This window comes from Drosophila eugracilis, unplaced genomic scaffold (genome assembly GCF_018153835.1).
Source record: "Drosophila eugracilis isolate 14026-0451.02 unplaced genomic scaffold, ASM1815383v1 contig_2171, whole genome shotgun sequence".
Classification (NCBI taxonomy): domain Eukaryota; kingdom Metazoa; phylum Arthropoda; class Insecta; order Diptera; family Drosophilidae; genus Drosophila; species Drosophila eugracilis.
The window spans coordinates 52,771-68,825 of record NW_024573057.1 but is presented as its reverse complement, the minus strand read 5'-3'; the positions used below and the strand labels follow the sequence as shown (position 1 = coordinate 68,825).

The window sequence follows — 16,055 nt, the reverse complement described above, 5'->3', positions numbered from 1 at the left end:
ATTTTTCAAAGATTTGGCAAATCGGAACATTATTTCGCTATTTATGAAGAAATTTAGGTTATAAGGCCTCACATGGTTTGGGAAGTCACTATCAGTTACTCAACAGGCTTTCTCTGACAATAGGTGGCGCCTTGTGAATTTCTACTAGCAAAATAAATATTTTAAAATTGTGTAAAACAGAAACGGGTATCTTTTAGTCGCGTCACTAGACTATAGCTATTCTTCTTGATTTTATACCCATTACTCGTGAAGTAAAGGGGTATTTTAGATTCGTTGAAAAGTATGCAACAGGTTGAAGAAAGCTTTTCCGACCCTATATAGTATATGTGTAGGGTAGTACAAATTGATAATGTTTATTTCGGATATATATAAAGGTAAATTAAAGAAACAACGGTTTTGTATTAAACTTCACGACTTCCGCACTCTAAGAATGACACTTGCTCTCTTCAATATTCGCAATTTCTATTAGGAAGAGGGTGATGGGTATAGACATTCTTTGATGAAAAGAGACAGTTCTATATGGCGTTTTAAAAAAAATTTAAACAAGGTCAAACGAAGGCATACATTTTAATTGCCGCTGTCCACACTCACGCGAGCCGGCTGCTTAATACCTTAATATACCCATATCCCACATATATATTCTTTATCAATATCAATAGCGAAGACGATTGAGCCATGTCCGTCTGTCCGTATGAACGCTGAGAAACATTGACATTCTGTATGCCAATGCTTACATTAAGCTCCAAAAGAGATCAAAGATTATTTGAGTCGATGTTTTGGTGTGAGTGGGGGAGGTTTTGTTTAATAAGAACACCAACGCCTTGCTTACCACTGATATTGATGTGGAAATAACCAATGAAGCCCTTGGGGCAGACAAATTTTATAAAGTTACAGGGCAGGTTTGTTTCTTGTAAACATAAAATATAAGGGGATTGTTCTTTTATTTATATTGAAACTTCGTGGTAGTTGTTAAAAATTCCGTTTATATTGCATGGTAATATTTTAATTGGCATAGATAAAAATAAATAAATGCAATGTGAAAAACTGGACTATGAATCCAATGCTTCCATTGATGAATCGGAGTGGGATAATATTATATATATATAATATATATATTATATTTAAGGCGTTAGAGTTGGTTGGGGATTTAGGTAGAGTGCTTTTGTTTGGTTCTTCAATAAGACCTTTAATAATATTCGAGCGATCGATTGGGCTGGTAAAAGAGGTCAGGTCTTGTGTGTCGGGTGCAGCGGAGAGAGAAGAGGTTGCCATGTACGTAGAGATCGTGTTGGTTTCACTATCGGGCTTCGGAGTTAAGGTATTTGTTGTTGTTTTCGTAGTTATCGTGTTTTGGCGTGTTCGGTCGGTTGTGGACGGAAGGCTTGCTGCTCTGGCGACAGAAGCGAAGGTAGTCGATGCGTTGTTATTGTTTTTTTTTTTGTTGTTGCTGTAAAATATTGCGGTCTTCACGGAAGCTGCATTTCTTGCTTGTTTTTTGCAGGCATGTTGGTGAGGAGTCTGGATGATCGTTGCTACAGTTTGCGCAAAAAATGCGAGTGCAGAAAATTAAGAGATTAATGGAGTTTGATCTCAACCTCAGCTATGCCGGGCAAAGATTGAATCTTGGTAAACATATCGGCGTCTTCTCAGAAGTTAACCAGAAGGAGCAGATTACCATCACGTAGGATAGAGATCGTAGAGATTTCTTCGCTAATATGCTTAAGAGCACGGTGGACTGCGAAGCAAGAGTTTTCGGATAGCGGTTTAGTGGATTTGGAAGCAAGAATAATAAATCGAGGGTTCTTTTGCGGGGTAAGGGAAAGTTCAGGAAATCGACTGGAAGCTTTTGAAAGGGCGATGGGTAGGGGTAGCGGCAGCTATTGCTGAGGCGGTCACTGGTCTTCACCTTTCACGTGAAGGGCCTTGGAATTACCGCTGCTGCGTTGCCGTTCGTCTCATAACTTAGCGGTTGCATTATTTTAGCCACTTGAATGGTTTCTGACGGCAGGTTGGCTCAGAGGGCTGATGAGGGGAGTCACGGTGTTTGGTATCCGGGTCGAGAGGTGGTGAAGGGAATGGGGCACTTGGCCGGTGTTCAATTACACATATTATAAGGAGGAAGTCTTTAGTCAAGTGTCACCACTATTAGGTTCCAGATAATTGTTACACCATGGTCATCTGTTAAATTAACCATAAATGTTTATTGACTTACGGTTATAAAGTGATGTAAGTATGATAGTGATTAACTGTCCAATGTGATTATTTATACCATAAACTTGTTAATAAATTACGAAATAATGTTCCCGTCTTTCAATCTGTTGTAGTTTCCAAGATATATATATAATTAAATGCTTGAATATTCGTAAGTCCAAAAAAATATAATTTTATTTTTATTAAACCGAATTATTACAAGATTCTTTGATTGAGAACACCGACTCGAACAATCTCGTGTCTTGAACTGAACTGAACTTATCTTAAGTCTTAATTTATTATGAAGCCTTGGTTTTGGGCTTTTACAATTATTGTGTTCTCTGAGAGAACTTTCTTATATCTAAGCTTAATTCTCTTGTATTCAAGTTTGATACTCTTGGATACAAGATTTCTCTTTTCAAATGTCCGTAACAGGACTCCTACTTTAGCCTTGATCGTCTGTGGAAAATTTTGTTATTAATGTTTAGACTAAGAGTCTGAGTAATAAGACTCTTTTGTTTTTCAGTCGCAGTGTGGGAAAGAATTTCGGTCTGCGATCTGTCTGTGTTTAGATAAAAGGTTTGGTAATCTTCCATGTCTGTGTTTAGATAAAAGTGTTTGGTAATTTTCCATATTCGATTAAGTTTACATAGAAAATCTTTCTTATGATTAAGTGGAGGTGACGAGGTTATTGTAGATATGTCACTCCCCCACACTTTGATTGAAGTCTGTCCTCAGACGTTAATATTTGGGTATAGGGTTATGTTTTCTTCTGTGCTTATTTGTGGAATTATATCCTCACAGGTTTTGTTTTCTTCGTTTTTCTTAACATACTTTACAATAAGTTGTTTCGCAATACTCTTAAATTTAAATATTACATACAATATGATGCTTATTATTACGATTACAAATGTCGTGATACATATAATCTAGAATGTGCTGTAATATTTAACTTGAGAATTTATTATTTCTTTTGTTTGTATGTGTGAAATTGGTTCAATTTTTGTTATGTTGTTGCTTACATAAATGCTTTGTGTATAATCTGCTATGGAATTTGATATTATAAATTCATCCAATTGGATTGTACAATTTTTGATTTTAATCATATTGTTTCCATAGATAGAAATTTGATTATTTATACAGTTTTGGTTTATAAAGGTTTTTGGTAAATTCCATGTTAATAATATATTTGGTTCTACATAATTTATTTGTTGGTTTTTGTGAGTTTTAGTGTATTTACATTCTGTTTCTTCTTGTTTTATGATTCCAATTATACATTTATCAAATATTTCTATTCCTGTTTCTAACATAAAAACGTTTCCTTTATAAATATAAAATTCTTTAGATGTATCTTCTGTTAGTATATTTCCTAATCTATCCGGGTATGGAATTATTTTAAAAATTGGTGTTTCAATTAATTTGTTGGGAATTTGAGAAATAATCAAAATTTCATTTGTATCTGATTTTAACCATGTTGAGGTTTTTACTTTAAGAATCTTCTCTGAATTCACATGATCTAAGTAGTCATGTTTTAATAGTTTTGGGTTGAATATACCTAAACGGGTCAATTGCATTCCTAATTCTATATCTTCAACGTATTCCGTGAATTGCTGCAGATTGAAAATTAATACAGCTACTTGGCTATCTTTTTCTTTTTGTTCTTTGAAATTGTTTATGATGTTCATGCCGCTATTAATGACCATATTTAAATCGTTATTTTGAATAGAATTTTCTGATAAAGTTTTAATTTTTTCCTCTAATTCTGCTCTGTCTTCTTGGTCTAGTGTTCCAAATAAATATTTATAAGCTGAACCTATTGCGTTAATTAAACCTCTTCTGCTTCGTCTTACTATTTTTATTCCATTTATTTCTCTATTTAACTTTTCGACTAAGTACTTAATTTGGAGAATGTTTTCGAAGGGTTTTGCTTCTTTTAATAAGTTTTCATAAGTTCTTTGTGTTTTTGTTAGATTTACGCTTAGGTAGTGGTATTCGAAATCTGTTGGGATTGTTATTGTTCCAGTTTTAAATATGAAATATCCATTTTTCGCTTCGATGGGGTTTATTTGTTTTGTCCGTTGTTGTTGTTTTGTCCGTTAGTTATCGTTGCTAACTGGATTATTAAGATTAGTACGTGTAGTAGATTGGGCTTTTTCTTCAGTTCTTCTGGAATTATCACATTTACTTTTATTTATTTATTTATTTATTTATCTAAGGCTAACAATTAGTTAAAACTAAGAGCTAACAAATGGCTAGGAGCAATAGCAGCTAGGGCCTTCAGCTCGGCTTAAGTTAGAATATGGCTGGTGAATTTTTGGCTTATGAGTATATATCGTACATGCTATGGATTACTATTTACATTTTATTTACAAAAACTTTGATTTAGTTAGATTTGGGAGGTGATATGGGAGTAGTTTAGGAATTTGAGGATGTTTATAGAGTTTGTATCTGTGGGGTTAGCTATGGTGCTGATTGGATCTGGATTATTAAGGAATAAGGATCTTTGCGTGGAGAGGGAGGGGCAGGAGCAAATAATATGGTGGATGTCAATCTGGGAGATGTTGCATAATGGGCACACGTTGTTCCTAGTTCTGTCGAGGTAGTGGGCGTTTGTTAAGAATGAGTGTCCTAGTCTGAGGCGGGTGATGATGATTTGTTCTCTTCTGTTTAGGAGGGAGTTTTTGAGGGGCTGGGTACACGTTGATAACTTGAGTATTTCTTGATACCAAACGGAGGTACGCAGTTGTGTTTGTTTTCCATGTAGGAGAGATTTTAAGAAATGGGATGTGTCACTGGGGCTTAGGTTAGGGGTGTAGGTTAAGAGGAATTTGGCAGCGTGTTTTGCTGCAAAGTCAGCTTTTTCGTTACCTGCAATGCCCATGTGACTGGGGATCCAGATTAGTTTGATAGTACTGAGGAGAAGGTAGGTAGGAGGCCTGTTTTTATGGTTTCGTGCTCGGTTGTAATGCTGTAGGTGGTTATACCATTGGCTTTGGAGCCATCTGTGTAGATGAAGTTGTGATTAGGATAGGATGATTTGAGGGAGTGGAAGAGTTGTTGGAAAACGATTGGGGGAGTAGTGTTTTTATTATATTTGGAGAGGGAGGTGTCTGTGGCTTTGATGATGTTGAGCATGTTGAATTTTTTGGAGGGAAACTTTTTTATTGGGAGGGTTGGGATAGAATGGGAGTTACAGATTTTTAGGATTAGGTCAATGGTACTGGGATATCTATAGTTTCGTTTTTGGGGTTTTGTGAAAGTTTTTAGGGGGGTATCCTTAGACAGGGAGAGGGTTTTAGAGAGCTTGCCGGTTAGGAAGTCTCTTTTGTGTTCGATGGTATTGATGCCCGACTCAGCCACCAAGTTGTTGGTTGGCGTAAAGCGGAATGCACCCAGTGCTAATCTAATTGCGGAGTTAAGGTAAGATTTTAGGCGGTTAAGCTGGGGATTTGGGTGCGCGACCGTAAATGGGGAGGCAGAAGTCAATTTTGGTCACTATAAGGGATTTAACTATTTGGACAAGAGTTGCTGTATTAGTGTTGTACTTGAGGGAGGAGAGGTGCTTGACAATGCCAAGTGGTTTTGTGAGGTCAGATTTCAGTTTGTTGATGTGACAGGACCAGTTGTATCTGTGGTTAATAGTAAGGCCTAATATTTTGAGGGTATTGGTGCTCGGGATAAAGGTGCCGCCTGAGATTATCTTGGCCTTGCAGTTATGTTTGCGGCAGATGTGGATGAGTTGACATTTTTCTACAGAGAGAATGGAGCCCGATTGGAGGCACCATTCGTCAATGCGATTAAAAAGGGATGAGAGGTTGGATGTAGGATTTTTACGCTTGTTGTGTTGAATAAGGAGGTGAAAGTCGTCAGCGTATGCGCAGAACTTAATTTGTTTAGGGATAGATAGGATGTTGGAGAGGGAATTGTAGGCAATTAGGAATAGGATTACGGAGATGGGTGAGCCTTGTGGGATGCCATTGTCAAGTGGGAATATGTTTGATAGGCATTTCCCAGACTTGACGATGATTTTCCTGTTAGTCATAAAGTTCTTGATGAATTGGTGATTTTTGGGCCTAAGTGCTAGGAAGCTAGGTGGTCTACGTAGAGTAGACTGTCTAGTACAGATTTGCCTCTTTTGAATCCGAATTGGCTGTTGTGTATGAGCTCGTTATTTAAAACGAACCACCACAACCTCTTGGCCACAATTTTGTCAAGAACTTTAGATAAGCACGGGTTCAGGGAAATGGGTCTATACGAGGAGAGTTCAGTTTTGGGTTTGTTAGGTTTAACTATGGTGGATGTCAATCTGGGAGATGTTGCATAATGGGCACACGTTGTTCCTAGTTCTGTCGAGGTAGTGGGCGTTTGTTAAGAATGAGTGTCCTAGTCTGAGGCGGGTGATGATGATTTGTTCTCTTCTCTTTAGGAGGGAGTTTTTGAGGGGCTGGGTACACGTTGATAACTTGAGTATTTCTTGATACCAAACGGAGGTACGCAGTTGTGTTTGTTTTCCATGTAGGAGAGATTTTAAGAAATGGGATGTGTCACTGGGGCTTAGGTTAGGGGTGTAGGTTAAGGGGAATTTGGCAGCGTGTTTTGCTGCAAAGTCAGCTTTTTCGTTACCTGCAATGCCCATGTGACTGGGGATCCAGATTAGTTTGATAGTACTGAGGAGAAGGTAGGTAGGAGGCCTGTTTTTATGGTTTCGTGCTCGGTTGTAATGCTGTAGGTGGTTATACCATTGGCTTTGGAGCCATCTGTGTAGATGAAGTTGTGATTAGGATAGGATGATTTGAGGGAGTGGAAGAGTTGTTGGAAAACGATTGGGGGAGTAGTGTTTTTATTATATTTGGAGAGGGAGGTGTCTGTGGCTTTGATGATGTTGAGCATGTTGAATTTTTGAGGGAAACTTTTTATTGGGAGGGTTGGGATAGAATGGGAGTTACAGATTTTTAGGATTAGGTCAATGGTACTGGGATATCTATAGTTTCGTTTTTGGGGTTTTGTGAAAGTTTTTAGGGGGGTATCCTTAGACAGGGAGAGGGTTTTAGAGAGCTTGCCGGTTAGGAAGTCTCTTTTGTGTTCGATGGTATTGATGCCCGACTCAGCCACCAAGTTGTTGGTTGGCGTAGAGCGGAATGCACCCAGTGCTGATCTAATTGCGGAGTTAAGGTAAGATTTTAGGCGGTTAAGCTGGGATTTGGGTGCGCGACCGTAAATGGGGAGGCAGAAGTCAATTTTGGTCACTATAAGGGATTTAACTATTTGGACAAGAGTTGCTGTATTAGTGTTGTACTTGAGGGAGGAGAGGTGCTTGACAATGCCAAGTGGTTTTGTGAGGTCAGATTTCAGTTTGTTGATGTGACAGGACCAGTTGTATCTGTGGTTAATAGTAAGGCCTAATATTTTGAGGGTATTGGTGCTCGGGATAAAGGTGCCTCCTGAGATTATCTTGGCCTTGCAGTTATGTTTGCGGCAGATGTGGATGAGTTGACATTTTTCTACAGAGAGAATGGAGCCCGATTGGAGGCACCATTCGTCAATGCGATTAAAAAGGGATGAGAGGTTGGATGTAGGATTTTTACGCTTGTTGTGTTGAATAAGGAGGTGGAAGTCGTCAGCGTATGCGCAGAACTTAATTTGTTTAGGGATAGATAGGATGTTGGAGAGGGAATTGTAGGCAATTAGGAATAGGATTACGGAGATGGGTGAGCCTTGTGGGATGCCATTGTCAAGTGGGAATATGTTTGATAGGCATTTCCCAGACTTGACGATGATTTTCCTGTTAGTCATAAAGTTCTTGATGAATTGGTGATTTTTGGGCCTAAGTGCTAGGAAGCTAGGTGGTCTACGTAGAGTAGACTGTCTAGTACAGATTTGCCTCTTTTGAATCCGAATTGGCTGTTGTGTATGAGCTCGTTATTTAAAACGAACCACCACAACCTCTTGGCCACAATTTTGTCAAGAACTTTAGATAAGCACGGGTTCAGGGAAATGGGTCTATACGAGGAGAGTTCAGTTTTGGGTTTGTTAGGTTTAACTATGGGAAGGACGAGGCTAAGTTTAAGTGATTGGGGGATGTGTGAGGAGAGGATGTTGTTGAAGTGGTTGACAATTCTAAGTTTTACAGGGATAGGAAGGTTTTTGATCATGGAGTAGGAAATTCGGTCGAGGCCTGGGGTGTTGCCTCTTAGGGAGTTTAGTGCGGATAAGAATTCTATATAAGAGATGTTTGTTTCAATTTCTAGGGCTGGGTTCGAAGGTTGGTATGTGGGGACTGTATTCAGGAGTTGTTTATTGAGGCGAAATTGGGGTGAAAAGTTATTATCATCTGCTTGCTCTGACCACGTTTGACCGAATGTGTTTGCGATTTCAGTTTGGTCGGTAATTTCCATGGGGTTGCAAATGCAGTGAATATTTTTTTGTGGGTGCATGCCGCAAAGTCGTTTGATGTTTGCCCACGTTTTCGTGGGGTCAGAAAATTGATTGATATCCGTAGTAAAACTACGGATAGCAGCTCTTTTGGCTATTCTGACGGCTCTTTTGAGTTTTGCGTTTGCTTTTTTGTATTCCATGGTGTTGAAGGAAGTAACTTCTCTTTTTAGGGTTCTCCATTTCATGGATTTGTCCCGTTTAAGAAGAGTTAGTTCCTGGTTCCACCATGGAACTGTGCGATGGAGGGAGAAGGTTGTGTTTTGGGGAATTGAGAAATGGGCACTTTGAGTGATTATTTTTTTTATTAGCGCTGCTTCGCGGTTGACATTGCTGCTGGGATGGATTGAAGTGTTGAGGAGGAGGATCTTAGTTTGAAGGAAGGTTTGGATAAGAAGGAGGGAGAGGATGGGTTGTTAAACAAGGATAAAAGAATAGGGAAGTGGTCACTGCCATATAGGTCGTCCAACACTTCCCAATGGATTTCGGGTGCTAATGGCGATGATGCGAAGGATAGGTCGATGTGAGTGAAGGTGTTGTGGGTGGAGAAGTGGGTAGGGGATTTGTCGTTAAGGAGGATGAAGTCTGATTTGTCTAGGTAGTCCGCTATTATTTTCCCTCTGGCATTATGTTTAGGCGAACTTTACTTTTATTAAATTTCTTCTTCTTTTTATATTTTGACTTATAATGTATAATCTTCCTGCCTCTATTGGCTTCTTCATAATGTTTATCATCTATTTGTCCAATTTCACCAGTTTTCCTAAATGGGTTAGTGATTTTAGCTTTTACGAGGGGAGATTGTCTATATTTAGTGTCAATTTCATAATCATTTCTTTGTTCATTTAGTTTATTTATTTTTCAAATTTTGTTTTGTTGGGTGTTAAAATCAGGTGTTCCTGCGGATATAAATATATCTGCTGGTGTCCTCTTAGTGGTATTATGTTTTCTTTTATGATTGTATGTATATAAAATTGTTTCAAATTTGGTGTACTTGTTCTCAACGTTTTCCTCATTACTTATAATTCGTAATTTTTCCTTTATCGTTTTATGTAATCTTTCTACATCTGATATTCCATTTTTGCTTGTCGTGATGGAGATTTCTACTCCTTCTGTTTTTAGCCAGTTTTGTAGAGCTGCACACATAAATGCTGAATCTTTGTCTGCCTTTATTTCCTGGGGTTTTCCCATATCATTGAATATCCTCATTATAGCTCTCTTTGCTTCAAGCCAATCTCGTCCTTTTATTTCAATTAACGTGGCAAATTTAGAATAGATATCGATACAAGACAAAAACTGTTGATTACTGACAATATAAAAATCCAGAACGTAACGTTCTCTTGCGTTGTTGATTTCAGGTGTTGTCTCAAATGACATTTTTGTATTCCTATGTTCCGTCTTTGCTATGTTGCAAAATTCACATTCGTTGATTATATTTTGAATAAGCTTCATGCTATCTGGGTAATAATATTTCTCTTTTAACCAATTCGTGGTTTTTTCAATACCCGGGTGTAGGAATTCTTTATGGTATTTCAAAATTAGTTCTTTTAATTCTGCATATGTTTGGATATCTTCTAGTTTAGACATGCATCTCATTAATTTTGTTATGTGATTTGGATGCATAATTTTTTTTTTCCCGACTCCCGTTGTTTAACGTGCAACCCACCTCCCGCCCAAATGACCGAGGGGCGCGTACCGAGTGGAATATTAAATAAATAAATTAATTAAATATGAGCTAAGTGGTTTAGTAAGACGATTTTTATGTTAGTAGGAGAAGTATTGGATATAACGTTGTAGAGGGTATTGTAACTCGAACATAATACCCTAAATGGTTCATGAAGGGCAAAGTTCGAGCTGCAATGACTCAAGGATAAGGGAATATAGTTTCTAGTGGGTCTAGCGGGCACATTGATGTTTAAGCGACCTATTAGGGCTTGACTATCAATGTCCCCACTAATAAGATTGTTAATAAAAACAACGCCAAGCATTGTCCTACGGTTAGCAAGGGTAGGTAAGTTTATTAGTAATAGTATGCTTTTATAGGAGGGAAGATGTAAGTTTGCATCCCAATTTTGGCCACGAAGAGCAAATAAGAGAAAGCTTTTTTGAATTGATTCTATACGGTCTTGGTGGACCGCGTACTGGGGGTTCCAGACGCAAGATCCATACTCTAAGATCGGACGAACGAGAGAGACAAATAAAGTTTTGGTTACGTAAGGGTCATTAAATTCTTTCGACCATCTTTTTATAAAACCTAACACACCTCTGGCTTTGTTAACCATGGAAAAAATGTGGTCGGAAAATGTAAGTTTGGCATCCAATAGGACACCTAAGTCGTCTACTAGCTTAATTCTATCTAGGGTTACACCACAAAGTGTATAAGTGGATATTAACGGCTTAGAGCGACTGAAGGTCATTACTTTACACTTAGAGCCGTTAAGATTTAATAAGTTTGCAGAGCACCAAAATTGAAAGTTGTTAAGGTCAGATTGTAGTTTTCTCTGGTAGCACGCATCATTATATTGAATACAAAGTTTCACATCATCTGCGTACATTAAAATAAAAGAATTTGTTAAAGCGATTGGAAGGTCATTTATGAATAATGTGAAAAATAGCGGACCTAAATGGCTTCCCTGAGGGACACCGGATGAAGCATAAATCGGACCAGACAAGACATCTTTAAATAAAACACGTTGCGTTCTACCAGTCAGATAACTTTCAACCCACTTAAGAAGATCGCATGGGAATCCGATTAAGTCAAGTTTATGAACTAAAAGTGAGTGATTTACAGAGTCAAATGCTTTACTAAAGTCAGTGTAGATGACATCTGTCTGAAGACTTTTTCGGAACCCAGTAATTACATAAGAAGTAAATTCAAGCAAGTTTGTAGTTGTAGACCGTCAAGCCATAAAACCATGTTGATATGGAGATATTATTGATCTACACTGGTGTTGCAAATGAGGCACAATAAGTTCTACGTATGCTTTTTGAAATGTAAGAAAATCTTCTTCGTTATAGAAGTAAATTTCACTATTTTTAGTACATAAGTATTCTTTGATTATATCTTTTGCAAATTCTTCGGTCATTTCTTTGTAGTTAATCTTTATTTTTAATTTATGATAATAATGTTTGACTTCTGTTGAATTTTCGTTTCTTTTTAGTAACTCAATTTGTCTTGAGAAGTAATTAAGTGGTTTTTCGGAAATTGCAATGTAATTTGAGTTATCTTCCTTAGCGCTGTGTATGGTTTGAGTCATTGTCTACTTCTCCGAACATATTCTCTTCGATTTTAGTTCGAGACAGAGCGTCTGCTACGTGATTTTCTTTTCCTGGGAGATACTTGATTTTATAATCAAATTCGTTTAGCTTTATTTTCCAGCGTTGTAATTTCATGTTTGGTTCTTTAATGTTATTTAACCAAACAAGGGTTTATGATCGCTAAGTATTTCAAAAGGTCTTCCCAATAAATAAGATCTAAAATATTTTGTTGCCCAAACGATTGCTAAAACTTTTAGCATAATTAACTTTTTTTAAAGTCACTTGATAAATATGGTTTGTGATTTGGATACAGCTCCAATTGCTTTTTTGCATCCGTTGTTAGAGAAAATGTTTTACTAAAGTCGGGGTAAACTAGTATTGGGTCTGAAGTAATAAGTACTTTTAGTTTTTCGAACGATTCTATATAATTTTTACACTTTGTATCTATTACTGCTCCTTTTTTTATTGTCATTGTGTCATTGGTTTTTTTACATTTGCGAAATTAGGAATGAATTTTCGATAGAAACCGCATATTCCCAAAAATGACTTTATTTGTTTTGGAGTCTTAGGTAATGGAAAATTAGTTATGGCACTTGTTTTATTAGGGTTAGGTTTTATACCATTTGTTGTTACAACATGTCCTAAAAATTCTGTTTCTTTCTTTAGGAATTCACATTTATCCAACTGTAGCTTTAGATTTGCATTCCTTAGTTTTTCAAAAACCTTCTTTAGAGACAAGATGTGTTCTTCCAATGAAGTGGAAAAAATTATAATGTCGTCTAAATATACTAAACAATCTTTATAGATTAAATCTTCTAAAAGATTATTCATACACCTTTGAAATGTCGCGGGTGCATTTTTAAGACCGAATGGCATACGAGTATATTCGTAGTGACCATGTTTAGTCGAGAATGCTGTTTTAGCTATGGAATTTTTATCCATTTGAATTTGGTGAAAACCTTTGGCTAAATCTATTGTTGTGAAATATTGACATCTGCCAAGTTTATCTAATATTTCATCCATTCTTGGAATGAGGAACTTGTCATTGATCGTTATCTCATTTAAATTTCGACAATCAACGACTAGTCGGAATTTTTGCTTGCCAGAAGCATCGGCTTTTTTGGGGACTACCCAGATGGGTGAACAGTAAGGAGATTTCGACTTACGAATTATTCCCTGTTCAATCATCTCTTTTATTTGTTTGTTAACTTCGTCGTCAACACTTTGAGTGTATTTATAGGGTTTGCGATAAACCGGATCCTCGTGTTGTGTTTGGATCGAATGTTTTATTGTACTAGTAAAGGTCAAATTTTCGCCTTCTCTGTACTGGATATCACTATATTCATATAGGATCCTTTTTAGACTTTGGATTTCTTCACTGTGTAAGTGTTCTAACCTGAACTCATTACATTCTCTTAGTTCATTTTCAATGGCAAAATTGACTGATTGATCTTCCGTGGAAGGCGGAGTAAAGCATTTTGATGCGGTCTTCTCCTTATTAATGTCATCATGCATGAATTTATAAGATTTTGAACCGAGTGTAATTGTTTCGTTTTCGTAATTTATTATGGCTTTAGCTGCCTTTAAATATGGTCTGCCTAGCAAAATATCATACTGATTTGAAAATTTGTGTAAATAAAATTTCTGTTCAGACGAGCATACTGCAGATGGTTCTATTATAACGCTTTTATTTAATTCAACCTGTCCTCTAATAGTGTGTACTATTAAGTTTTCTTTTTTTTCTTTTAATTTAGCAAAATTACTATTCATAATGTTGATAGACAAGCCTGTGTCTATCATTCCTTTGTAAAATTTATTTTTAAATTTTAACTTTACATATGGATGCTTTGTTCTATCTCCGAGGCTGTTTGATGAAAATTTACTTCCATTTGGCTTTGCTCACTTTGACTTTGCCTCTGTCTTTTTACTGGGGCATTTGGAACAGTTTTTGATTTATAAGAGGTTGAAGGTTGGACGTTTAAGGGATTTTGCTGTCTTCCCTGATTTAGGTCATTCTTAAGAGTATGATAATTCCAAGTTTGATCTACTTTGATTCTGTGAATTCTGAGAATTTGAAGGGTAAAATGAATTGTAACCTTTTTGATTATAATATTTCTGATTATTTCCCTTATTTTTGTATCCTTTATTTTTATAATTGTTCTTATTTCGGGAAAATTTCTCTTCGGGGTTTAAGTCATATAATCCTAACTCCATAGTGGCTTGTTTTAGTTTAGGGATAGTTGTTATATCTTTTCTAGCTAGTGTCATGTAGATTCTATCAGGAAGTTTTTTATTGATGGTGTTACAAATGGGTTTTTCGAGCATTCTGCGATAATTTATTTTATCAATTGGATCATTTTCTAATTCTAACTATTCATAAATATTACGGCATCTATTTTCCAATGTTTCTATGAACTTACTGGTACTTCCGCGGTATTCGGTGTTTCCAAGATGTTGAATTAGAGTTTCATTAGGGCGGTGATCCTTAAACGATATGGATAAAGCTTCCTTCATGGATGGCCAGTTGCTTGCTCCTGCTTGTGCCACTGTTTCCTGTGCTGAGTCTACTACCAGTCTTCTGATTGCTCCGAATATGACGTGGGCTTGTCTCGCATCTTGTGTTGGGTAGAGTTGTAATAAATATTCCACTTGGTTGATGAACTCGGCTAATCTGCCGGGAGTTCCATCGAAATAGTGTAGTTCTTTCAACTGACTTAGCAACTGATTCAGATGAATCTCTGACAATAGTTGTGGTGTGGTCATCTTTAATGTTGATTTTTTTTTTTATTTCTTCACAAGGTCTTTTAATTTTTCTTTTGAATGTTTTTATTTTACAAAGGTGGTATTTGGTTCTTTGTAAAATATATTTTATTAATTTTGAATTGTTTTGTAAAATTTTATTCACTTGTTAAATGTTTATGTTGTTTCACTTGTGGGGTTTTGGAATGTCTTTGTTGGGTTATTTCTCTTATGAAATGAATTAAAATTCTTTAGTATTTAAGAATTTTAGTAAATGTCTGCGACTATTTTTGGTCACGGTTCTTTTAAGTTTTTATTCACTTTTAAAATTGATTAAAGTTCTTTTGTATTTAAAAACTTTTTGTGATTGTCTGCGGCTACGTTTTAAGTTTTTATTCACTTTTAAAATTGATTAAAATTCTTTTGTATTTTAAAACTTTTTTTGTGAATGTCTGCGGCTACGTTTTGCCACGGTTCTTTAGCGATTAAGGATCGCGATCTTTTGCGGATTTCAATTTACACTCGCTAGTCAAGGTATTAGTCGTATAATATCCTTGGTGATCAGTACCGAATTTAATTTTTTGAAATCCTACCGACTGCGCCAATTAAATGCTTGAATATTCGTAAGTCCAAAAAAATATAATTTTATTTTTATTAAACCGAATTATTACAAGATTCTTTGATTGAGAACACCGACTCGAACAATCTCGTGTCTTGAACTGAACTGAACTTATCTTAAGTCTTAATTTATTATGAAGCCTTGGTTTTGGGCTTTTACAATTATTGTGTTCTCTGAGAGAACTTTCTTATATCTAAGCTTAATTCTCTTGTATTCAAGTTTGATACTCTTGGATACAAGATTTCTCTTTTCAAATGTCCGTAACAGGACTCCTTGATCGTCTATGGAAAATTTTGTTATTAATGTTTAGACTAAGAGTCTGAGTAATAAGACTCTTTTGTTTTTCAGTCGCAGTGTGGGAAAGAATTTCGGTCTGCGATCTGTCTGTGTTTAGATAAAAGGTTTGGTAATCTTCCATGTCTGTGTTTAGATAAAAGGGTTTGGTAATTTTCCATATTCGATTAAGCTTACATAGAAAATATTACTTATGATTAAGTGGAGGTGACGAGGTTATTGTAGATATGTCACTATATATATTTCCAATATACATATACTTCGCATTCGTAGCGAAAGTTGTCAGTTACGTCTATATTAATAATAAATGTTAATGTAAAGAGTTTGTTTTGATCTTTCTTTTTTTTTCTTTTTTGGGTATTTGTATCCCTGCAGGCTTACAAAAACACAACTGCCACACGTCGAGAAAAACTTTAATCTGCGAGCAGCTATGCTTCATGTGATTGGGGATCTGGTGCAAAGTATTGGCGTTTTCCTGGCCGCCATCTTAATAAAATTTTACGTGAGTTTATTCTGTTGCAAAATT

General features: G+C 36.4%; 1 protein-coding gene across 7 annotated transcripts in view; it reads left to right on the top strand.

Moving 5' to 3' along the window:
• Positions 1–16,055, top strand: part of LOC108112064 (zinc transporter 2) — a 74,865-nt gene that overhangs the window by 13,272 nt on the left and 45,538 nt on the right. For all 7 annotated transcript variants that reach the window (XM_041818486.1, XM_041818487.1, XM_041818488.1 and 4 more), the window contains exon 7: positions 15,905–16,031. In XM_041818486.1, the coding sequence (XP_041674420.1) occupies positions 15,905–16,031 (127 nt within the window). The remainder of the gene's footprint in view (positions 1–15,904; positions 16,032–16,055) is intronic.